This window comes from Tursiops truncatus, chromosome 17, assembly GCF_011762595.2.
Source record: "Tursiops truncatus isolate mTurTru1 chromosome 17, mTurTru1.mat.Y, whole genome shotgun sequence".
NCBI lineage: Eukaryota > Metazoa > Chordata > Mammalia > Artiodactyla > Delphinidae > Tursiops > Tursiops truncatus.
In genome coordinates this window covers 14,528,838-14,554,175 of record NC_047050.1, presented here as the reverse complement: position 1 = coordinate 14,554,175, position 25,338 = coordinate 14,528,838, and the positions used below count along the sequence as shown (strand labels likewise).

Here is a 25,338-nt window from a genome sequence, read left to right as displayed (position 1 = left end):
TCAACTTCTTAAAAAAAAAAAAAAAGTTTAAAAATGACTTATTAAGTGTAAAGAGCAACACAAGTATTAATTATTCATGAGAATGACCCTGGCTTTCATCTCTATTTATCAAATATTCCATTCTCCATAATAGGACAGGAGAACCAGGATTATTATTGAAAGAGCTGAGAAAGAGAGGAAAGTAGGGGCTGGAGTATAATATTGTCCATTTTGTTGATAGGTAAATAAAGGTCTAGGCACTAACTGAAGGATTCACGGCCTCACAGGTAGTGGCAAACTGGGGCTGGAGACAAACTGTTCTGACTCCCAGCTCATGTCACCATTTCTCATTTCCTCAGAGATGCTGTTAACTCGTAGAAATCATGTCCAGACCTAATGAATATCTTGGCTCTCAAGTATGGCCACGGTATAGTTACACCACACAGGCAGGAAATACCTTATTCTTTTCAACTAAATAATGAAACATGTGCTTAGACATTATTAGAAGTTGAAGTGATGTCCTCTTGTAACCTGAACCACCTCATGATGGACCACAGAAAATCTGCTTTGCTGTCAGGTTCAACTTCTCATTGTGGCATCTTTCCATTGGCTAGAAGGTAGAATATGGGGTTATTTGCATTTGTTACTGTTCGACTGATCAGATTTCAGGCTAACGGTTAATTTTTTTTCAAGTCATCGTATTGAGAGAGTTCCCTGGCAGTTCAGTGGTTAGGACCCGGCCCTTTCACTGCCGTGGGCCCGGGTTCAATCCCTGGTCCAGGGAACTAAGACCCCGTAAGCCGCGTGGCGTGGTCCAAAAAAAAGTCATCGTATTGAAATTTTTCTTATGTTTCTATTTGCAATAAAGATGAAAATAATTTCTGTTGGTTTTTTGATTAAAGCAGATATTTAAAAACATTATAGGTGCATACTTCTCTTACCTGTGCAGGGAACGATTTGTGTATAATTGTTTTGTATAGAATAGTTCAATATTATTTTGCCATATCTTCCTTAAATTTGTTTGAAATATATTCTATGTAAATACCAAACCCTTTTGGAAATGCAGTTGAACTTGGTGGAATCATTCAGACCTGGAGTAGCTGTGTAATTGTCCATATCCTTTGATAAGATTTTCCCATAGCACGTCTGTATTTGTGACATTACAAGTTTTTTGTTATTGTTCTTATTTCAGCCTTGTTCTCAGAGATAGTTATTCATGTAATCAATAGGTTGATAGTTGTAGTTACAAGACATATATATATAGTATATATATCATCAAACTGTCAATTTATACTTTTATTTATTTGAACAGAGTCATTGGCATTAACTTTGCTGGGCAAAGCATTCTACACGTTAATTGAAGACTTTTAGGGAGCATGTTTAAGATAATTAAGGAAACAAACTTCCAGTTGCCTCAAGTATTGTAAAAGCATCAGGTGCAGTTTTAGAGCTGACAGTTAATAGTAGATAAGTCTTTACTTGTTTTTAGATCAGAGTCCCAAGAATCTCATCATAAGGTGTCAGTAGAAATTTTGTGTTAATATAAAATATCTTCCAGGTAGAATTTTGCCCAATGGTATGTGCTCCCAGCCCATCTTAGGGTCCTAACCTTCGAGAAAGAAGGGTCATCATCAGGGGATAGGTAGTCATCTCTGGAGTAAACTCCCAAATTCTGTGGTTCTATGATAACAGACAAATAAAAACCCCAAACAATTAATTTCATATTATGTGGGAATAACTGTGAAAATGTTAGTAAACTCTAAAACAGGGGTCCCCAACCCCCAGGCCATGGACCGGTACCAGTCTGTGACCTGTTAGGAACCAGACCGTACAGTAGAAGGTGAGCTGCGGGCGAGCGAGCGTAGTTTCATCTGTATTTACAGCCGCTCCCCATCACTTGCATTACCGCCTGAGCTCTGCCTCCTGTCAGCATTATGGTGAGTTGTACAATTACTTCATTATGTGTTACAATGTAATAATAATAGAAATAAAGTGCACAATAAATGTAATGCACTTGAATTGTCCTGAAAACATCCCCCCACCACCCCTCATCTGTGGAAAAATTATCTTCCACGAAACTGGTCCCTGGTGCCAGAAAGGTTGGGGACCGCTGCTCTAAAACACATGCTAGTAAATACTAGTAAATACTAAAACACAGCGTTCTTTCCTGCTCTAACAGGCTGAAACTTGAGTCACACCTGTTCAATTGCCTTCTTTTTTCTGTTCTGTCCACTTCCCCGTCTTTAATGCTTGCTTTCAGTTCCAACCCAGTTGTGTGAGATGTCAGCTACTCCTCTCCAGCTTTGAGTAAAAAAACACTGCATTTGGCATGTGCCTTGCATATCCTTCATTTTGGTGAAAAGAAAAATGTGAAAAGATACAGGGCTACCTTTGAACTTGGTGGAGCGGCCCCTAGTGTAATATCTGGGCTTGAAAGTGAGCCAGTGATCATGATACTGGGAGAGAGGAGCCAGTGGCTATTAGTTGGGAGGTACATTGCATTGATTGTTGCTACTCTGTATTTTTTTTCATTTGCTGGTTCACTTGTATCATTTGGGGTGAAATTTAAAATATTTATTGCATTTTCTTGTTCTTTTAGCTTTTGAAGATCTATTGTTGCTTTCCAAAGAGAAGTTTTATTTGAAAATGTGTGATTTTATTCTTCAACACTAAGAGTAGATAAGGTCTGAACAATGAGGGAAAGAGTCTATTTTGCGGAGAGATTTCGAGACACATTGGTTGATGGGGCTTGTTATTGCATTAGGAAGGCAAACAAGAACCATGTCATCTGTTTCTTTTCTATTGCTTTCAACCCAATGGTACTTTTATAAAGTGATTAATTAATGGATTTCTGAAACCTAAGTTCTCGTAAACAGTAGGTTTGGTGTTCTCCAAAGATACTCAGACCATTAGATTACTAGATTATGTTTCCGTTCATAAAACTTATTTTGTGGATTTCATTACCTGTGGAATTACGCATGTCATTTGAAACAAAACATCTTTATTTAAAAAGTGCAGTATGTGTAGCAGACTGGTTAAGATTTCCATCTCAACTGTGCCTGCTTTGTCCAAAGTTCTTAGTTTTTCTGACTTAAGCTATCTCATTCAGCAAGCAAGTTAGTTTAATTTTTGAATTTTCTTCTCGTTATAAAATGTTCTGACCTTTAATAATCTTGGCTCTCAGGAAACTTATTTTAATGGATAGATGAAAACAGTGTGTAATTGGGGGATCATTTAATTTCTATGCACGCTGTACTTCCTTTCCTCCAAGTTTTTGCTCCAATGGTCCCTTGTCAATGAGACCCTACCCAGTATACCCCATTTAAAAACGCGACACCTCTCCCAGAACTCCTGATTTTCCTTGCTAGGCTGAACATTTTTCTCTGTGGTGCTTCTTTACCTTCTAACGTCCAGTACAGTTTGCTTAGTTATTGGTTTATTGTTTATTGTCTCTTTTCCCCACAGTAGATTGTAAACTCAGTGAGGGCAGGGTTTTTTGTCAGCTTTATTCACTAAGTACCTTCAGAGTCTGGAACAGAGCCAAGACATAGTAGATACTCAGTAAATGTCTTTTGTTAAATTAAATATATGTTTTAAAAATTATATATTTTTCTGAGCTTTCTGAAAGTTATACCTAACATATTTGTAAATAACACAAAAATGAATTTTAGCTCGCCTACTATTTAAATGATTGGAGATTTAAAAACAATGCAATAAAGGGCATCTACAAAAAATCCACATCATACTTAGTGATGAAAGACTGGATGCTTTCCTCTTAAGATCAGGAACAAGACAAGGATGTCTGCTCTTGGCACTTCTATTCATCATTGCACTGGAGATTCTAGCCAGGAAAGTAGGGCAGGAGAATGAAATAAAAGACATCCAGATTGGAAAGAAAGATGTAAAACTATCTCTATTCATAGATTATGCATCCTTGTATAAAGAAAATCCTAAGGAGTGCACTAAAAAATTATTTGAACTAGTAAATGAGTTTAGTGAGATTGCAAGATACAAGATTAATACAGAAATACCTTGGAGATATTGTGGGTTAGGTTCTGCAATTAAGCAAATATTGCAATAAAACAAGCCACACAATTTTTTTTTTGTTTCTCAGTGCATATAAAAGTTATGTTTACTGGAGTCTATTAAGTGTACAATAGGATTAAGTCTAAAAAACAATGTACATACCTTAATTAAAAATATTTTATTGCTAAAAAATGCTAACCATCATCTGAGCTTTCAGCGAGTCATAATCTTTTTGCTGGGGGAGGGCTTGAAATGTTGCAAGAATTACCAAAATGTGATACAGAGAGACAGAAAGTGAGCACATACTGTTGGAAAAATGGCACTGGTAAACTTACTTGACTCAGGATTGCCACAAACCTTCAATTTGTAAAAAATGCAATATTTGCAAAGTGCAATAAAACAAGGTATGCCTGTACGCAAACATCAACTGTATTTCTATACACTAACAATGAACAAAAAAGAAATTAAGGAAACAATTGCATTTACACCAGCATGAAAGAATGAAATACTTAGAAATAGATTTAACAAAAGAAGTGCAAAACTTATATTCTGAAACCCACAAAATATTGTTTAAAAATTAAAGAAGACCTAAATAAATAGAAAGACATCTCATGTACTTGAATTGGAACACAATGTTACTAAGATGGCCGTACTCACCAGATAGATTCAACAAATCCCTGTCAAAATTCCAGCTGGCTTCTTTGAAGAAATTGACAAGCTGATCCTAAAATTCATTTAGAAATGCAAGTGACCTAGAATAGCAAAAACAATCCTGACAAAGACCAAAGTTGGAGCACCTAGACTTCTTGATTTCAAGACTTAATAAAAAGCAACAGTAATCAAGACAGTATGGTACCTACTTAAAGTAGACATAAACATCGATGGAAAAGAATTGAGAGTCCGGAAATAAACCCATACATCTATAGTCAACCAATTTTCAACAAGGATGTCAAGACCATTCAATGAGGAGAGAATAATCTTTTCAAAAAATGGTACGGGGGTAACTGGATAGCCACATGCAAAAGAATGTAGTTGGACCTCTACCTCACACCATATATATAAAAATGAACTCAAAATGGAGTAAAGGTCTTCATGGAAGACCTAAAATTATAACACTCTTAGAAGTAAACAAGCCTAAATCTTTGTGACCTTGAATTAGATAATGCAACCAAAGAAAGAATAGATAAATTGGATCTTATCAAAAGTAAAAACTTTTATACATCAAAGGACACCACCAAAAAAGTTAAAAAACAACCCACAGGATGGGAGAAGATATTTGCAAAACACATATCTGATAAGGGACTTGTATCCCTTACATAGAATTTATATTCTACGTGAGGAATTCTTTTTTTGGAATGTTTATAGCTGCTTTATTCACAATAGCCCCAAACTGAAAACAATCCGTATGTCCATCAACTGGTGAGTGGACAAACAAATTGTGGTATGTCCATACTAATTCAGCAGTAAAAATGAATGTAATATTAATATATGCAAAAATATGGATGAATCTCAAAAGCATTATGCTAAGAGGTCAAACAAAAAAGACTATATATCATATACGATTTATATAAAATTCCACAAAAGGCAAAACTAAAGTGACAGAAAGCAGGTCAGTAGTTGCCAGAGGTTAAGGGTCAAGAGATGGGACCAGTTGCAGAGGAGAATGAGGGAACATCTTAGGGTGTTGGATGTTACACAGTTGTATACCTAAAACAAGTGAATTTTATCGCATGTAAATTATGCATATGTACAGTTAGTATTAAGAAGTCAAAGGAGTTAAGTAAAACTCCTATAATGTTAACTTGAATTAGTAATATGAGTATAAATTCACGATTTGAAAATATTCATATTTCTCCGTTCTGTTCCCCCCTTTCTCTTGGAGCCACCCCTGAATGGGCTGTAGTGTAAAGGTCCATTTTCAACTTGCACAAATACATTGAGTCTACCCGTCTATGGACCAGGCCTGGGGTTTTCTCCTTCCCATCAGCTGCTTGTTGCAAACCTCCGCAGAAGCTGTAGGTGAAGCTGACGGAGAGGCCTCAATGCAACAGAGGTAGGAGACGTGGAATTTGGGTCCTATCTGTACCTTACATGAAGAATTCTTAAAATTCAAGAATAAAAAGAAAAATAACCCAATTTAAAAAAATGGGCAAAGGATCTGAATTGATATTTCTCCAAAGAAGGTGTACAAGTGGCCACATGAACAGATGCTCAGTCTTATTAGTTATCAGGGAAATACAAATCAAAATCATAATGAGATACCACTTTACACCCGCTTGGATGTCTGTAATCAAATATTATTTGTGGAAATAACAAATGCTGGTGAAGATGTGGAGCAGTTGGAACCTCACACACTGGCAGTAGGAACGTCAAATGATGCAGCTGTATTGGAAAGCAGTTTGGCATTTCCTCAAGCGTAGAATTACTGTATGATCCAGAAATTCCATCTCTAGGCATATGTCCAAGAGAAATGAAAACATATGTCCATATAGAAACTTGTACATGAATGTTCATAGCAACATTATTCTAATAGCCAGAAACAGAAACAACTCAAATGTCCATCAACTGATGAATGGATAAGTCAGGTGTAGTCTTGTTAGTACAATGGCTTATTGTTTGGCCATAGATAGGAATGAAGTACTGACACGTGCCACAGCGTGGATGAGTGTTGAAAACATGATGCTAAGTGATAGAAGCCGGACATATTTTACGACTCCATTTATCTGAAACATCTAGAATAGGCAAATCTGTAGAGACTGAAAGTAAATTAGTGGTTGTCTAGGGCTGAGGAAGGGGCGTAGGAAGAAATGAGCTTGATAGCTAATGGGTACAGGGTTTCTTTCTAGGGTCGTGAAAATATTCTGAAACTGATGGTGGTGATGGTTGCATATCTCTGTGAATATACTAAAAAACATTGAATGGTACACTTATTCAAGTAGGTGAATTGTATGGTATGTGACTTATAGCTCAACGAAGCTGTCAATAAAAAAAAGAAAGAAAGAATAAACAGAGCGCTTAGTGAGCTGACGATCTTTATTAAATGGCCGCTCTGGTCCTCCTTATTCATTTGGCAGAATTAACATGGTTTTTAATGAGCCAAGTTTTCGCTTGGCCATAGTGGGGCAACAGCACGCTAACAAGTAAGGTTAGGTGTGTAGAAGTTTGTCTCAAACATTTTTTTGGATAAATAGAGTTTTAAAAATCTGCTTGGGGCTTCCCTGGTGGCGCAGTGGTTGAGAGTCCGCCTGCCGATGCAGGGGCCACGGGTTCGTGCCCCGGTCCGGGAAGATCCCACATGCCGCGGAGCGGCTGGGCCCGTGAGCCATGGCCGCTGAGCCTGCACGTCCAGAGCCTGTGCTCCGCGACAGGAGAGGCCTGCGTATCGCAAAAAAAAAAAAAAAAAAAAATCTGCTTGGATGTCCCTGGTGGCGCAGAGGTTAAGAATCTGCCTGCCAATGCAGGGGACAAGGGTTCGATCCCTGGTCCGGGAAGATCCCACATGCCGTGGAGCAGCTAAGCCTGCACGCCACAACTACTGAGCCTGCGCTCTAGAGCCCGTGCTCCGCAACGAGAGAAGCCACCGCAATGAGAAGCCTGCGCACCGCAACCAAGAGTAGCCCCCGCACGCCGCAACTAGAGAAAGCCCGCGTGCAGCAACGAAGACCCAACTCAGCTAAGAAGAAAAGAAAGAAAGAAAAATCTGCTTACTTCTCCCAGGGGAAGGATAGCTTTACCAGATTTTGTAGCTCAGCTATTCTTGGGCATAATGACCATCAACTCTCTCGATGCGAAGGCTCAAGAGCTGCTGGATTTGGACAACAATGGAAAGGGGAGACGTTGCAAAGTGCTGAGGGAAAATGGATCTCCCCCACAGGGCCTCCAAAGAGGGCTTTGTCTTTGGCACTGGCCCACATCTGTAGGCTTTGCTTCTCTGAACGGAAACTGAGTCTAGTAACTTAACACTAAGGTCTTCCTTTGAGGCTTCTTTTGATAACTGCAAAGGTTAATAAGACCCTGCTCGTCTTCTGTAAAATTGCCTCTACAAAATCCCCCCCCTTCTCTTGCAATAATTTGTTTAAAGCTTTTGCTGTTTCACCTGAAGTTTCCCAGAGCCAGTGAAAGACAGAAGTAAACACTTTGATATTTTGCATTTCATCATTTCAAGTTATTTTTGCCCTTTGTGGTTCTATTGCCTGAATACAGAAAACTCTTTTAGGTTTTTAAGCCATACAGGATGAAATATTCACTGGATTTGATTTTTGAATCCCTTTCACGACCCAGCTTGGCATTTGATTTTATGTATGATTTCAGCCAGAGCTCTGCAGAACCCTGAAATGAAAAGTGGGCTTGTTTTCTCTGTTGAATGTACCTTTTTATTACCTTTCCCTCAGTGCTCCCAAGAACTTGAATCCCTGAGACTGGGGTTCTCATATTTCTCTCGTGCTGCACGGCATTTCCCTGTGTTGGCAGAGTTGCAGAGAGTGTTACTGTGGTTGAGTGAGACCCATTTACCCTGGTGGAGGTTCAGTGTGAGCTTGATTTTGATATCTCCAGGCTGAAGTGATGGAGGCTAGGTTTTCAGAGGTGTGTAATTCCTTGGAAAGCCTTTAGTAATCATTTCAGCAAGGTCACGCAAGATGTTTGAGAGCAGGCTCTGTTGCTGAGCTGCAGGGGGTCCCATCTGAGCCCCACTGTGTTCATCACGGGGTTCTCAACAGAGGAAGCTGTGGCTGGAAAGGTCTGCTTCTGGCGCTGTGTCCTTCACTGAAGTGGTGGAGGCAGACAGGCCGTCTGCAGCAGCCCTGTGTGAGACTGGCCACCCTGACAGCCTATCTGCCTCAGGAGAATTGCTAAAAGAACGCTGATATTGGGATCTCCCTGACAGTCCAGTGGCTAAGATGTCATGCTTCCACTGCAGGGGGCGTGGGTTCGATCCCTGGTCTGGGAACTAAGATCCCACATGCCACGTGGCATGGCCAAAAAAAAAAAAAAATTAAAAAAAAGAACCCCTATAAATCCTGCCACTCAACCTATAGGCTTCTCTCCAGGTGCCCGACACACGCTGTTCAGGTCAACATACACGGGCTGCCCCTCCTAATTCCAATCGAACAGGGCATCCTTTACAATTTGACTTGATGTTATGCTATGAAATATTATGGATCAAAAGAAATAGTCTGGTCTCTGTCTTAAAACAGTCACCAAATTATAAAAATGGCACTATAAATTAATTCTAATGATGGACCTCGTTCATAGTTGGTGAAGGGATTTCTGAGATTTTCTTACAAGGGTGATAGTGAGATATATGAAAGAGAAAGAAATATGAAATATTGTGATTTTGTGATACTTTGTGGATTTATGAGCAGTTTGTGAAAATGTATACTTACTGTGCTATGTATTCTCAGACCATTTAAAATTTGCTAGCTTCAAGGTGCGGACTTGAAAAATATTCTCTTCTTCTATTCCCCTCTGACAATAATTGTTATTTATTTCCTGTAAGAAAATATTTGCAAGGGAAAGTGGAAGCTTAAAGGGGTAAAATATTTAGGCTTGGGTGACAGGAAAACATTGATTTTGTATCATAAGATTAGAAACATAGTATTTGGAAAAGTTAAATAAATTTGAGTTTATTACCCTGCTCTATCACTCACTAGATGTTTCCTCACCTGAGATGTGGAAAGAAACTTCTGTATTCTTTCCAACCTAAGACACCATTCATTGTAAGATGCCCCATGATTTTGAGTTACTATGAAAGAAAAATGCTTCTAATTAGACAATGACACAAGATAGAGATCCTATTGATTGTCAGACACATTCTGATTTCAGAGCAATTCAAAACGCGTACAGTTTTGAGAATTAGATGAGATACTATCCGTACAGCAGTTATCACAGTTTGTGGCATATAGCTAACATCAGTGTGTGTGTGTATGTGTGTGTGTGTGTGTGTGTACAGAAAGAAAGAGAAAGGTGGGAGAGACGGAAAGAGAGAGAGAGAATGGGCATGAGAACCAATTGTACTTCCTTCTTTTCTAGGTGCTCACCCCGCTTTCTCCTCCCCTTCCGTCCCGGCTGCCTTCCCCAAAGACAACGGCAGAACCTGGAAGCCATAATGGCTTACAATGATAGTCTGTATTGATTCATAGTCTTAGGTTTGCAAACCATTGACTTTTCAACTTACCTAAAGAAAACTTTGGACGTGGAATACACAGAAAGGGTCAGAGAATTTAGAGAAAAGAGCATGAGGACATCTAAGATTCTGAGGATCTGTCTATACTAACTTAATTCACCACAGTAGGACAGTCTGCACCATTGTGATCTCACCATAGAAAAGAGGTATCAGAGGGCTACTGGCATTCCACGCTTTGTCACCTGTGGTGGCTTGGCAGTTAAGCTTCTGCTAATAACGCCCAAGTCAATTTTGATAACAGTGAGATTTTTTAGGCGTCAGTCTAGATATTTCGTGCGTGCCAGTTTTAAACTGATTTTAGCAAGTTATTTTAACTCCAAATGAGATCTTAGATCTCCTATTTGTAAAACAAGATATGGCCTATTTCAAGGAATAATTGAAAACAAAAATGAATGTCATTTGAGGATTTTATGTAATAAATTCTAAATAACAAAATTATTCATCCAGGCCTTGGTAAGTGCTAGAAAGGTCTGAAGATAATAAAGATATAGTCCCTACCATGCACAGGAACCTTCCAGTCTAGCAGGAAAGAGAAAAGTAAACCCGGTAGATGGTGGCAGGTCTTATGATGGGGGCAAGCACTGGGTCCCGTGAAAGCAGGTTGTGATTCTTCACAATAGCAATAGCAACACGATTGCAGTTCCCCGAACCTGAAACATTCTTGATGAGTGGGTCACCTAATTTTGTCCTCCTGTCTTCCAGTTCAAGGTTTTCCTGTGTTCCAAGTGATGCATTAGGTTTAGGCATATTTTATGTGTCTATTTGCAAAATAGATAATGTCTGCCTATTGACAAAAATTGGAGTGAAGAGGAAACATTGCATCAGTAGCTTCAATATTTGGTAATTCACCAAATATCATTTTTCATAAAGACCTTTTGACTCCATCCAGCCACACTTTGTAAGGGTAAGCAATATTGTGACCCAGAGCAAAAACTTCAACATTGAATGCTAAGGGGATCATGCTTGAAATAAGGGAAAGAAAGGAAGTAGGACAATTAACATGTCAATCTGCTTGGTTAAGTAAATAGATAAAAGATTTCCTACTGGAAAGCAGTAGGGTGTGCTCAGACCTTTTATGAACGAAGCAGGGTCCTCTGGTCAATACTTATGCAGCAATGACTTCTTTAGATTCAGATATATACACACAGTAGCTCAAAAGCTAACAGAGGTTTATGTGTTTGAGAGGACATAGTAGCTAAATATCAAACAAAGGTTTATATATTGAAGAACACATACAGGTTTATGTTGGACAATTATGAATAATATTTTATTTTATTTTTTAAAATTTTGCCATATAACATACAGTAAGATATATTTTTTAATGCTTTTCTTTTTAAAAATTTATTTTGTTTATTATTACTCTTTTGGCTGCATTGGGTCATCATTGCTGCGCACGGGCTTTCTCTAGTTGCGGCGAGCAGGGGCTACTCTTCCTTGCAGTGTGCGGGCTTCTCATTGCGGTGGCTTCTCTTGTTGCGGAGCACGGGCTCTAGAGCGCAGGCTCAGTAGTTGTGGCGCACGGGCTTAGTTGCTCCGCGGCACGTGGGATCCTCCCGGACCAGGGCTCGAACCCGTGTCCCTTGCATTGGCAGGCGGACTCCCAACCACTGCACCACCAGGGAAGCCCCACGAGTAGTATTTTAAATTCAGTTCTATAGATTAAATGGCATACTAAAATTTGCCTAATTATAATTCCAATATATTTATTTGTTCAAATGTTAAACTCATTAATAGCAGGCGGATACTTGTGTCAATTGCCAACATTTATTGGGTATATGCTATGGGCTAGGCACTGTTTCAAGCACTTCCTGTATCTTAACCCGTTTAATCCTAACAATCTATGAGGAAGAAACTACTCTTATCCATATTTTACAGAAAAATCTAAGGCCCGGAATGTCAGAAACTTGCCTGAGGACAGACAGCTTGTAGGTGGCAGAGCTGAGATTCGAACTTGGAATCTTCATGGCCCACACTCTTACCTGGAATTGTCTCAGACATCTGCAGTCGCATTGGCCTCCATCCTCTCCCGCCTGTGCCCTAGGCTGGGCCCCTGGGCTTGGTCCAGTCACTCCCATCTCTCCCCGCTGTTCTGTCCTCCTTCCTCTGCTCGTTCTACAGGCGTCTGTGGGCCCCAGTTGATGCCTTTTCCCCACCCTCTTGACCCCGCCCTCCCCGCGTCTTGGCCACTAGAGGGCGCGAGGAGCAGAAACTCGAGGGTAACAGGTGTCCGGCAGCGGCTGGGAAGGGGCTGGTTCCGGAGCAGAGGCTGAGAGGAGGGAGACAGAAGGAGGGGCGCTGGGGGTCTGGGGACACGGGGAAGGGCAGGAGAGCAGCAGCCGGTGAGATGTATTGTCTCCCCCTGCGTCACCCCACCACACACTCGGCACCAGATCTTACCTACTCATTCCATTCCCCTAAAACTGCAACAACACCAAGACATTTGGGTGTCCTGCTCAAACTGGAGATCTGAGCGTTGTACAGATTCCCCTGAAGGCATAGTCAGTCTTTCCGTTTTGGTAGTGCAGTGAGATTTAGAGGACGGGGGACATCAGTAGGAAATTTTAATAGATCTTCACTCTGACGAGACCTCATGCTAATGACACATTTTTTGTTTTTAAGAGTTGAATACTAGCTAGGATGCATAGTCAGATAAATTATACTGCTTTTAAATTAGGACTCAGCTGTGAGCGTGGGGATTTGTTTCGTTGCTATCCCAGGGTCTAGCACGGTATCTATAACTATAATATCGATATATAAATCGCTCAATTGAAATAGGAATTTTATTAATGGATCATTTCACTCTGAAGGTAAAGCTTTGCCTATTTAGTCATGTAGATAGAATGTGGACTATTCTCTAATGAGGAGGATAATGTAATAACCAGCTCATCTAAGCCCAGAGCTCTGGTCAACTTCCCCCAAAGCTTCCAGTACCCGCTGGTTCTAAGAGGCAGCTGTGGTGCTGTGGAGGTGCCCTGGGCTGGGAGCCAGAGACCTCAGTTTTCATTCTCGCTCTCCCTGCCCTGTGTGCATTACTGGGCTGGTCACTTCCTCATCTGCAAAAGAGCCATTACTGGTTTAATAAAGTCAGGACCATGGTGAGGATTACAAGATAAACACTATTTTTTTTTCCCTGTCAACCCAGGCAAAGCTCAGACTTTAGATTAATCTAATCCTCCCTCTTTGCTCCTTTACGTGGGCTGTGGGACACACAGGAGGAGCGAGCCATCCAGGCATGCGCACTGATGCAGCTGCAGGCTTCTGGAATCTCATAGCACCTGGACCCACCGTCCTCTCCATTTGCAAAGCCGTGTACCTGTTCTAACTTAGCCCGCTCTTTACTTTCCTACAATGGTTATTCCAACCTTTGGCTATATTTAAAGTTCTCCATATCTCTTCCCAAACTGAAGCTATATGTGTATATATATATATATATATATATATATATATATATATATATATATATATACATATAAAGAATCTACACATGTTATCAGTTCTTAAGGGGGGGAAAAAAGCATAGAAAAAAGACTGGAGTGAAATATGCCAGAATGTAAGTTGTGGGTTTTGGTCCTTCATATTTCTCTGTGCTTTTCAAGTGTTCTAGTCCATCATGTATTGCATGATGTTTCCAAAATAACAACAACAACAAAACAGAAAAACTACCATTCGAGGAGCTACCACCTACCCACTGATTTATCCTCCCACCCCCTGCTCCCAAATCTGATTCCCGGCCCAGATGCAGGGTTCTCGCGCTCCCTCTCCGGGGCTAATCTGATCATCTGTGCTATTAATTCTATATTCTTCTGACTTCTCAAGGATCTTGCCTTGGCATTAGATAACCCTTTTTCTCCCCACTCAATCTCCCATTCCTTTTTGGTCTCTTTGCGAGCATATAAGTATGCTTAAAGGAATTCCCTGGAGGTCCAGTGGTTAGGACTCGGTGCTTTCACTGCCAGGGGCCAGGTTCAGTCCCTGGTCGGGGAACTAAGATCCCACAAGCCACATGGTGCGGCCAAAATAAAAATACGCTTAAGTCCCCTCCATATATCAGCAAACAAGCAAAACTCCCCAGGCTCCAGCTCCGCCTTGGCTCCCCTCTAACTCTAGACCTGTACCCCCTTTTCCTTTTATATATAGTCTGAGTTCTAGAAAGAGTCTGAGTTTCAGCCTCCAAATCTCCACGACTGACCGTTTAACCCATTGCAGCCTGGCTTCCACCTTCACAACACCCTTAAAATTGCTCTTGCCAAGATCTCCTTTCAGGCTTCGTCTTCCTCTGCTCTTCTGACTTTGCTCAGTCTTGTTGGAACATCCCTTCTATGCCATAAATTCTGCCACCTGTTAGGAATGTCCCAGACCAGCTCTTCCTGGGCTCGTGGGGCAGGGATCACTGCGTGAGGCGTATCTCCCGGGCCCTTCACACGTGGTGTGTCTACCGTGGGGTTCGAGAGCTGCTCTCCCCCGGTCCTTTCCTCCTCATTTTCTGGACCCCTGCCACCTTTCGGGTGTCCCCGTCCCCTCCTCAGCTTGTTGGCTGTGCTGTCGGTGTGGAGCCTGACTGTGACTCACCTGGACCTTTGCAGTGCTCTCCCAGCCATGTCTCTGATTCTAGTGTTGACTGCATCTCACCGCCAGCAATAATCTTTGTCACACACACCTCCCATCCTCTCTGACCCTGGCTTCAAATTCCTTGGTGGCCTCCCATTGCCCAGAGGTACAACCCGAGCTCCTCTCCGTGATCCTTCATGGTCTCGCTCGCTTTACATCTCTTGCCCATGTCCCGCCACGCCCCAGTAGCTTGCATTCCACACTCCCATAGCTTGGACTCCTCTGAATCTTCAATTCCGTTATCTTTTGCCCCTTTGCATATATTTCCTTTGTGCAGGATATTTTCTCTGTGCTGGCACATTGGACAGATTCTGTCTCATCTGTCGAATGTCAGCTCAAATACTGCCACTTCTGTGATGTCCTCCCTGATTTATCCCAGGGAAGACTCAGGTACTTCTTTTCCTGTATTCTCCCTGCCCTTTGTATAATTTTCTTATCATACTTTAATTTGTTTTGTTTATTTCTCTTTTAGATTGTAAGGTTCGTGGGGCAGGCGATATGACTAATTTTTTAGCTTTTTTTTTTTACTGTGAAATATAATGCACACAGAAGTGCATTAATCAAAACTTAGATCACTTATATGTAGAACCTAAAATATAATACAAGGAATTCACTGGTGGTCCAGTGGTTAGGACTCCGCACTCTCATTGCAGGGAGCATGGGTTCGATTGCTGGTCAGGGAACTAAGATCCCACATGCCACGTGGCATGGCCAATATATATATATATATGTGTGTGTGTGTATATATATAATACAAATGAACTTAATGTACAAAACAGAAACAGACTTACAGACATAGAAAAGAAACATATGGTTACCAAAGGGGAAAGGGCGGGGAAGGGATAAATTAGGAATTTGGGATTAACATATAAACACTGCTATATATAAAGTAGATAAACAACAAGGTCCTATTGTATAGCACAGGGAACTATATTAAAAATCCTGTAATAAACAAAAACGGAAGAGAATATGAAAAAGAATATATATACATATGTATATAACTGAATCACTTTGTTGTACACCTGAAACTAACACAACATTGTAAATCAACTAGACTTCAAAAAAAAAAAACTTAGGGATAATGAATAATCATAAAGTGAACATTTGTGTAACTACTGCCCAGGTCATGAAAAGGAGTATTTTCAGTCCTCCAGGAGCCCCCTGTATCCTTTCCAGATCCCACCCATCCCCCTACTATCTTTTCTTCATAGTTGCACTACCTATGTATTCATTTCTAAACAAATCATTTAGTTTTACCTGTTTTTGACCTTTATACAGTCAGATCATGTTTTCTGTTGTGTTTTACTTCCTTTATTCAACATTGTGTTTGTATGTGATTATGTGTCCTCATTTTTATTATTGTATCGCAGCATTTCATTACATGAATTTACTGCATGTAATGTATCTATTAATGGATGTTTGGTTTATTTCCAGTTTGGGGCTATTATGGTGCTTCAGATATCTTATACACTTCTTTTGGTCCCCATGTGCATGAATTTCCTCAGGGTATAGATCCAGGAATGGAACTGCCTGTCACAGGGTGTATATATCTTCAACTCTACCAGATAATGCTAAACTGTCTTTCAAAGTGTCTGTCGCAATTTACATCCCACCAGCCTTGTAGAGGGTGCCCATTGCTCTGTATCTTTGCCAATATGTGGTATTGTCAGACTTTTCCACTTTTACTGACATGGTTGGCATGGAGTAGTATTTCACTGTGGCTTTAATTGGTGTTTCTCTCTTAGTAAGGAGGCTAAGCACGTTTCTGAGTTAATGGGTCAGCTGAATTTCCTCCTAAGTGAAGCCCCATTTAAGTTCTGCTCACTCTCTCATGGGTTGCTTGTCTTTATTTTATGGCTTTGAAAGTTCTTGCACATTCTGGATATGAGTTCTTTGTTGGCCGTATGTGTTGAAAATAAGCTATACTATAAAATCACGAACATTAAAGATTTATTGATTACAGTGTTTTTAAAATTCTTTCCCTTCGCACTAATAAGTAAGTAGAAGCAGGATAATTAGACAATAAATAATAGTATACATTCCTTCAAATTAATCCTGTCCTTCCCTTCTTCTCTCCAGGCGTCATCATCGTCCCCAGTGCCGGTGTTGGGATTGTCCTTGGAGGCTACATCATAAAAAAATTGAAACTTGGTGCAAGGGAATCTGCAAAACTAGCGATGATCTGCAGTGGTGTGTCTTTACTGTGCTTTTCAACCCTGTTTATTGTTGGATGTGAAAGTATCAATCTAGGTGGCATAAACATCCCGTATACAACAGGGTAAGTATCTTGGAAGAGGCGTCTCATCTCATCCTGGTCATGATTGAAGTGCGGAGCTCTGCGGTGTTTGGATCCCACGGTTCGGCTTGTGCCCCACCCTCAATGCGGGGCTCACTACGCCTGCGTTTCTGTCCTGGTAGAGCTGCACCCTCTTGGGCAGTGGCCTCCGTCTCTCCGTTGTCTGTGTCCCTTTTGACCTCGCAACGTCTCCCATGGCATTTGGGTTACAGTACGTGAGGAGGAAATGCTAGTTGGCTTAATGGAAACTGTTCTTTTTTTTTTTAATGTAATGTTTTGAATAGGTAGTACATTCACACAGTTTCAAAACAAAGTTCAATGAAAATACAGTGTGTCCCAAGGCCTCCACCCCACTTCTCCCCAAAGACAAACCAGGGAACCACTTTAATTCATCTCTTGTGTACCCTTCCAAGGATGTTCCTTATACAAGAAACTATGAATGTGTATTTTCAGTGTTTTCTGTTTTATATCCAAAAGGTAGCATTCTATACATTCTTTTCTTTTTTATTTATTTATTTATCTATTTATTTATTTATGACTGTGTTGGGTCTTCGTTGCTGCGCACGGGCTTTCTCTAGTGGCGGCGAGCGGGGGTTACTCTTCGTTGCGGTGCGCGCGCTTCTCATTGCGGTGGCTTCTCTTGTTGTGGAGCATGGGCTCTAGGCACGCAGGCTTCAGTAGTTGTGGCTCGTGGGCTCAGTAGTTGTGGCTCGCGGGCTTAGCTGCTCCGCGGCATGTGGGATCTTCCCGGACCAGGGCTCAAACCCGTGTCCCCTGCAATGGCAGGTGGATTCTTAACCACTGCACCACCAGGGAAGTCCCTATACATTCTTTTCTGAGCTTTTTTTTTTTTTTATGTAACGATCTGGGTTGGAAACTTTCTGTCACAATAATAATAATGATGGTGATGTTCAAAATGTAGCTAACCCTTATATTAACACTAGTGCATGCCAAGCATTCTTCTAAATGCTTTACATATATTAACTCATTAATCCTCATAACAGGCCTAATCAGGTAGGTACTATTCTGATTTTACAGAGGGCAAAACTGAGGTATGGCTGACACGTATCAGTATATAAATCCGTTCAGGCTGCTGTAAGCGAACACCATAGACTAGATGGCTTAGAAACAACAGAAGTTTATTTCTCACAATTCCGGAGGCTGGGAAGTCCAAGATCAAGGTGCTAGCAGATTCGGTGTCTTGTGAGGCCCTGCTCTTTGGATCATAAATGGCTGTCTCTGGCTGTGTCCTCACATGGTGGGGTTGAGGCATCTCCCTAGGATCCTTTCTGTAAGGGCACTAATCCCATTCATAAGGGCTTCACCTTCATGACCCAGTCACCTCCCAAAGGCCCCAAACTCCAAGTACCATCACGTTTGGGGTTAGCTTTCAACATGTGAATTTTTCATGGACCCAAACATTTAGTCTATTGACCTAGAGATCACGGGCAAGGATTACACAAGAAACATGTGTAAAGCTCTCAGCTCTCCTGGCACACAGCAAGTGCTCAGTGATAGTTAGCTATTGTTATTAGTCATCACTAATCCATTAAGAACAATTTCTATCAAATTATTTTTACTACAATTGGAAAACATAAATAGAATATTAAAAATTAGTAAGAAAAACCAGCAGTCTCCTGACCCTGCTTCCCAGGGGCAATAATTTAAAATTCTTTTTAGCTATCTCTTCTGGTATTTACCTCTGTATTTTTAAAGCATACTGTATAAATTAACCAAATGAAGACATTATTTATGACTTCCTGTCTTAGTAAATGAGGAGTCTAGCATTTGCTTCACAAGTTGTGATCAAATCCTTTTCTGATATTTCCATGGTATGGTTATGACAGTATTGTTAGCAGCTGAGGCACAAGTACTGTATCGTGATTAGATTTCCTCCTTTGTACAGCAGTGATTTTCCTGGAATTAAATCACTACCTTGTTTTCATTTCCTTTGTTTTCTTTGAGTCTGCTTCTGCCTTCCCTTATCCTCTAAGGGCTCAAGAAATCTCAATATGACTTTTCACCTGTCCGATGAACTCAGGATTCCATTTCCCCACCCCTTGGAGTCATCTGTATGGGAGCCCTCTGGGCCTGCTGCCCCACTGTTGCCCCAGGAATCTCACTTGCTTCTCTCTGTGCTGATCCTTTGTTTTCTAGGTTCTGTGGATGCCTCTTTTTTGGCTTCCTCCCCCATTTTGCTAGAGCACATCCTCCAGTAGCTACAGGAAGGCTGTCAAGGCTGTTACCTTTTTTTTTTGGAGATTTTTCATGAAATAGCCTCTTTTTTTTTTTTTTTTTTAACAATTACATTTGATTGCCAAATTGGCTGGGTTAAGAACTTTGGACTGGATGAATCATTTTCACTAAAAAATTTAAAGTTTTCACTCCATTTTTGTCTGATTTCTAATGCTCTTGTGGGAATTCTGGTCTTTCTTTTTCCCAATCCTTTGTATGTGCCCTACTTTTCCTTCCTGGGAGTTTCCATTTATTCCCACTATTCCCAAATTTCACCACAATACACTTTTTTTTTCCTCTGAGCACTTGATGGACTTTTAATGTCTGGAGACCATGTCTTTTGTTTCCATTTTAACTTTTTTAAAAAATGTAATTGTCGTTATTTTCTCTCCACAGTTTTTTTTCTCCTATCTCCTTCATTGATTCTCTACTTTTCTTATTCTTTATAAACTATTTTATATCTCATTATGGCTTGTCATTTAGTGGATCTCACTGTAGGGTAATTGCAGGGGGACAGCTGGCATTTTCATTGGGGTGCTCAGTGTCAGAACCTGAGGTCTTACCTTTGAGGTGCTTCAGTTCCCCAAGAGAAGGATGCTCCTATCTCCTGGCTTGGGCTGTGTTGTGGTGGGTTCAGGGTTGTAAGCCTAGCTGCTGACATTCTAGAGCTGGGAGTAGGGTGGTGGGTGGAAGAGGCTAGGGAGCTACTGTTCATTTTGCAAACTTTTACCAAATTCCTCTGTCATCATCCTGGCATCTTGCCAAAGGTCTCTTTTATGTGGTGCTCTTAAGTCCAGAGCCTTTGGTTCATTTTCTCCAGAAGATAGAGGGGGTGGAAGAAGAAGTGGTCATCTACTAAGTAGGATGGGGAAGGGAACCTGCTTAAAATTGTATCATATTTGGACCATGACTTTCTTGTGGTGTTTGTCCTTGAGTTCCAAAGGCCTGTTCTTTCTCCTACTACTGGCGTTTATCTTGTCCATATATATATTTAAGTTCTCATTATACTTTGTTTTATTGAATTCTTTTTTTCTGAAACTCTCCATAATTTTGCTTCAATTGGATTGGTTGCTCTTTTGCATAACTTATATCCTGGAACTTCCTTTCATAGATCTCAGTTGTATCCACTAGGTTTTGTCTGTGTAGTTATTTATTTGTTAACTCCTCATTTTGCCAGAAAAAAATCCTTGGATAACTTCCTAGGGAAGGGTTCATGGAAAGAGAAGCTGTCTGAAACCGTAAGTGTATTAAAATGTCTTTATTCTTCTTTCACATTTAAATGATAGTTGGAGTGGGTATAGAATTATAGGTTAAACATTTGTTCTTCTGAGAACTTGGAAACCATTGCTTTGTCATCTAGCGTTTAATGTTGCAGATACTTAAATGAAATCTAATTTCAATCTGAGTTCTCATTTCTCCGTTACCAACTTTATTTGGAAGTTTTGAGGATATTTTTTATTCAAAGTGTTCTGAAATTCCATAAGGAATGCTCTACCCTCCGATTTTGTCTTGGCTGGACTCCTCCAGTGTCACTTTCTCGGAGAGACTTTCCCTTTCTGCCCAATATAAGGGAGCCCACTCTCCCCTCATTCTTTATTACATCACCTCTTCAGTTTCCTTGTAGCACGTGCCACTATCTGAAATTGTCTTGCTTACTTGCTTTGCTCTTGTCTTTTGTCTCTAAAATATGAGCTCCTTGAGAACAGTTACTATAGCTGCCTACATAATAGTTGCAGCCCCGCCATCTACAACAAAGTTTGTTGTTGAATGAATGGACAGACGCATGAATGTCTTGGCCCAGGGCTTTGTTCATTCATTGCATTAGGCACTTTTAATCTAACACATATGTCCTTTTTTTTCTTTTAACCTCAGGGAGATTTTCTTCTACTGTATCTTTACTCGTTCTCGTCTTCATTTTCCCTATGTTCTCCAGGATGCCTGTTTTTCAGATGTTGGAACTTACAGACTCGTTACCTGTATGTTTAACTTGTTTTCTCATATTTTCTTTGCTATGAGACATTTTTCCAAACTTGCTTTTTTATTCTTTATCTAAATTTTAAATTTTGAAAATAATTTTTTCTTCGGCATTCCGAGTGTTCCCTTTTCATAACGTCCTGCTGTTGTTTGAACAGGAGTAATATCTTCTCAGATCTCTCTGCGCATATAATTCAGTTTTGTTTTTTTTTTACTTTGTTTCTATGTCTTACATTTTGTCATTTTAGTTGAAATGTCAATTTTTCTGTTCATTTACTCTGGGTTTTACAGGTTGACAAGACTCAGTTTAGCATCTGTCAGGTTATGTGTCCCTCTCCCCCACTCACCCCCCACCACACACAAGAACGAGGGAGTTTTATCCTTATTTGTCAACATCTAAGGTAGAAGCTTAGCTTTTACATTTTGTTCTGAATTCTTTAGGAGAGCTTTCTGATGAATTTCGGGGCTCTGAATTGGGGATGGAGGGGGTGGGTATGAGAGTGGAAGGGCCCACTGATACAGTCTTCTCTCCCTTAGGTCTCCAGTGAGTCGCATTGTTTTCAGCTTCTCAGTCACTTTTGCTCCCTGTTGCACCTGCTGGATTTGGATTCAGAGTCGTGTAGAGGTTCCATGGGGCAGGCTGGCTCTTCTCCAAGGTGGCATCTGCTCATTTCACATGCACCTTTGCCTGTCCACTTTTATTTTCATGGAGTCTGGTGTCGCTCTTTCCATTTCTCTTTGCCAGCTCGATTCATTTTCATTATACTCACTTTTATTTCAAGTGCCTTCTCAGAAGGGGTGGAATGCAGACTCCATGTCTTACCTGCTTTTAAACTGCAAGTCCCCTCAAGACTTCTAAAGCTTTTGCTTAACACCACATCGGTCTTGCCAATCCTGAATCAACTGATTCTGAACTCCCTAGCACTACTGGGAAAAAATTATATAATTGTGCTGATTTGCTCCATTACAAATTGATGAGTTCCAATCTTAGCAGGCCCTCGTCTTTGCTGAGCAATCCATTTACTTGGCCCTAGTCAGCTTCCTTTCCTATGCCTCATATTGGTCCATTAAAAAAAAATCCTTTCTTCAAGTTTTTTTTGTCTTACCGTAGCTTGTTTTCTCTTGTCGGACAACCTCGTGTTCCTTATTACTGAGAAAAAAGAGGTCCCAAGTAAGAATTCCTTGAATTTTTCTTCCCTCTCCCCTCAAAGATAGTATTATTTTCAAAGGCAAGTAATAGCGCCATCATTTTCTAGCGATGTGACCTTGTAAAAAATTATCTAATATTGTAAACTCTTGGTTTCCTCGTATATAAAATGACAATAATGTGAATCATACCTGGTTACAACTATAATTAAAGTAAAACACATGCGGTTGAAAGAATTAAAATAATGCAGAAGGGTAGGAAATGAAAAGTCAGTGTCTCCTTCCTCCATCCTCAATCTCCAGTTTGAAGCGTTTAAATATTATAAACAAATATTTGTAGCTTTGATTTTGAGGATTATGTAAGGGAAGGTTTTTGATATTTCCCAGCACAGAGTCTAACACTTAGTATATGTTGAAAAAAGTTAGTTTCTTGGCTTTACTCCCTTTCTAGATCATGCAAAGTGACTCTTTTTTCCTTTTTAAAAGATTAATGAATGTCTGGTATCCACCTCTGCACTGGGACATTACTTACATAGTGATGCTGAAACTAGTAAGAACTTGACGTAAATAAACATTGTAGTTATCTAAATCCATGACTTATGGTACATTTCTTCTCAGTTAATTGTATTCAACAAAGAAAAGTTGATTAGGAGTGCCAGAGACTGCTGCAAGGATTCATTCATTCTAATATTTGCGGCCTGACTTCATCGAAGTTTATAAACTAGCAAAAGAAAAACCCAGTTTCCTTGGAGAATTCCTCTAGCTCCCCAAATACTTCTAGGAAGAGAGTTAAAATTGAATTAGTATAAACACTTTTGGGTGGTACAGCTGCACAGGTTTGACACTTTTAGAGTAGCAGTTACCTTTGTGTGAAGAATAATGGGGCCCTTTCTCCAAGCAGGGTATGGACTACATTTCAGCCTCTCCTTGCTCCCTTGGCTGGGTGCTCTTGTGCAGTGCACAACCTGTTCGTCAGTACATGGTTGGCCTGCCTCATAAAAATGGTAGCTCTGCATGATTTTGATCCTTGCATGTAGGATTTTTCTCCTTTAAAGCTGATAAAGAGAGAGATGAAGGGAGTGGCAGTGAAGAAAGGAGCCTTTGTCAGACACCTGTTTGGCTCAGGTATGGTGATTGGCACTCATGTATATCTTTTATATACACTGCTTACAACATCACTCCACTGTGTGTGTTATTAACCACATAGTTCAGTTAAAGAAACTGAGGTTAGAGAGTAAATGATTTGCCCCAAGTCATCAGTTAATAACGAGTGGAACTGAATGAAACCCAGATTATCTATTTTAGAGTTTGTATCCTTTCTGAGTACTACACTGAGGTGCTGTTATACATTTTGTATTTTATATAAGCACACATCTAAGTGCACACACCACCTCCTTACTCAGAAAGCTATAGAGAATGCATCCCTTTCTTTCAATAGTGCACTAATATTTGGTCTTGCCAGTTTCTAGCTGTGTGAGTATGGGCAAATTAGTTAATCTTTCTGTGCTTGGTTTCTACATCTTTAGGGTAAGGATACTGATAGTATTGATCATGTTGAATTGCTGTGAAGATTGAATAAGGTACTTGGCAAATTCCTTAACCTCTCTGTGCCTCAATTTCCTCATCATTAAGATGGGCTAATAATAGTCTCGATCTCTTAGAATTATAGAGAGGATAAAATGGAATAAAACCCACAGTAATAAGCAATTGTTAAATAACTATTTAATGTTATTTTTCTCATTTTAAATATGAGGAGAAAGAAATTCAGAGGGATCAAATAACTTGCTTAAAGTCACACAGCTAGAAAATGATAGAGCTAGGACTGGAACCCAGGTTTCTCTGACTTTGAAAGTAATGTTTTAAATTATTAAACTGTCCTGAAAGAAGAAAAGAAACACAAAGAAGAAAGCACAATATATAAGCCAATTCCATTTACGAAAGTGTGTGTGAGAAACTCCAGGTTCCCCAGCATGGTGAATTTTCTGACATTCAAGGAGTTAATGACTAGCCTGTCTCTGAATTAGCATCGAGGGCTCAAGAGACACCTAAGTGCCTGGGATGGGGTTGGGATGTTTTAGAAAGGTGACCTTTTCCTATTGAGCCAAAATGGAGTCACAGTTTTTTTTTGTAGAATGAACCTGATGTGTTATTAGTGGTTCCCTTAGAAAATTCAGATTTGATGGCCAAGATGTGGAGACAACCTAAAGGTCCATCAGCGGCTGAATGGATAAAGAAAATGTCATATATACATACAATGGAATAAGATTCAGCCTTAGAAAGAAATTATGTAATATGCAACAAGATGGAGGAACGTTGAAGACATTATGCTAAGTGAAAGAAAATAGTCACAGAAAGACAAATACTGTATGATTCCTCTTATATGAAGTATCTAAAATAGTTAAATTCATAGAATCAAAGAGCAGAATGGTGGTTGCCAGGGTCTGAGGGAAGGGGGAAACATGGAGTGACTAATCAATGGAAACAACGTTTTAATAAAGTAAGATGAACAAGCTTTAATGTTGATGATGCCCAAAGGAGGCGTGTCCATTTCACGAAATGGCCTTGGACAGCCCTCCCCACCCCACAATATGTCAGATCTCCAGTTTCCTTTAGCTTCTGAATTTAGAGGGAGGTGTCTTTGTGAGGTAGGCAAACATTGAAGATTGTGCCCAACTTTGATCCTTAGGGTAGGTGCTGGCAATTGAAACAGTAATAGTAACTTGGTTTGGTCACTCAGTATAGATTACATTAAAGATTTATTCACTTCCCTTCAAAATAAATCTTTATTTTTCTAAAACAAAATAAAACAATAACAACAAAAAAGGTGACTAAGCGCTAGACATCTGCTGTACAACTTTGTGCCTGTAGTCAACAATACTGTACTGTACAC

At 40.1% G+C, this 25,338-nt stretch overlaps 1 protein-coding gene across 2 annotated transcripts in view; it reads left to right on the top strand.

The window, feature by feature from the left end:
* SLCO5A1 (solute carrier organic anion transporter family member 5A1) overlaps window positions 1–25,338 on the top strand; it is a 130,359-nt gene that overhangs the window by 80,823 nt on the left and 24,198 nt on the right. For both annotated transcript variants that reach the window (XM_033842945.2, XM_033842946.2), the window contains exon 6: window positions 16,877–17,075. In XM_033842945.2, coding sequence (XP_033698836.1) covers window positions 16,877–17,075 — 199 coding nt within the window. The remainder of the gene's footprint in view (window positions 1–16,876; window positions 17,076–25,338) is intronic.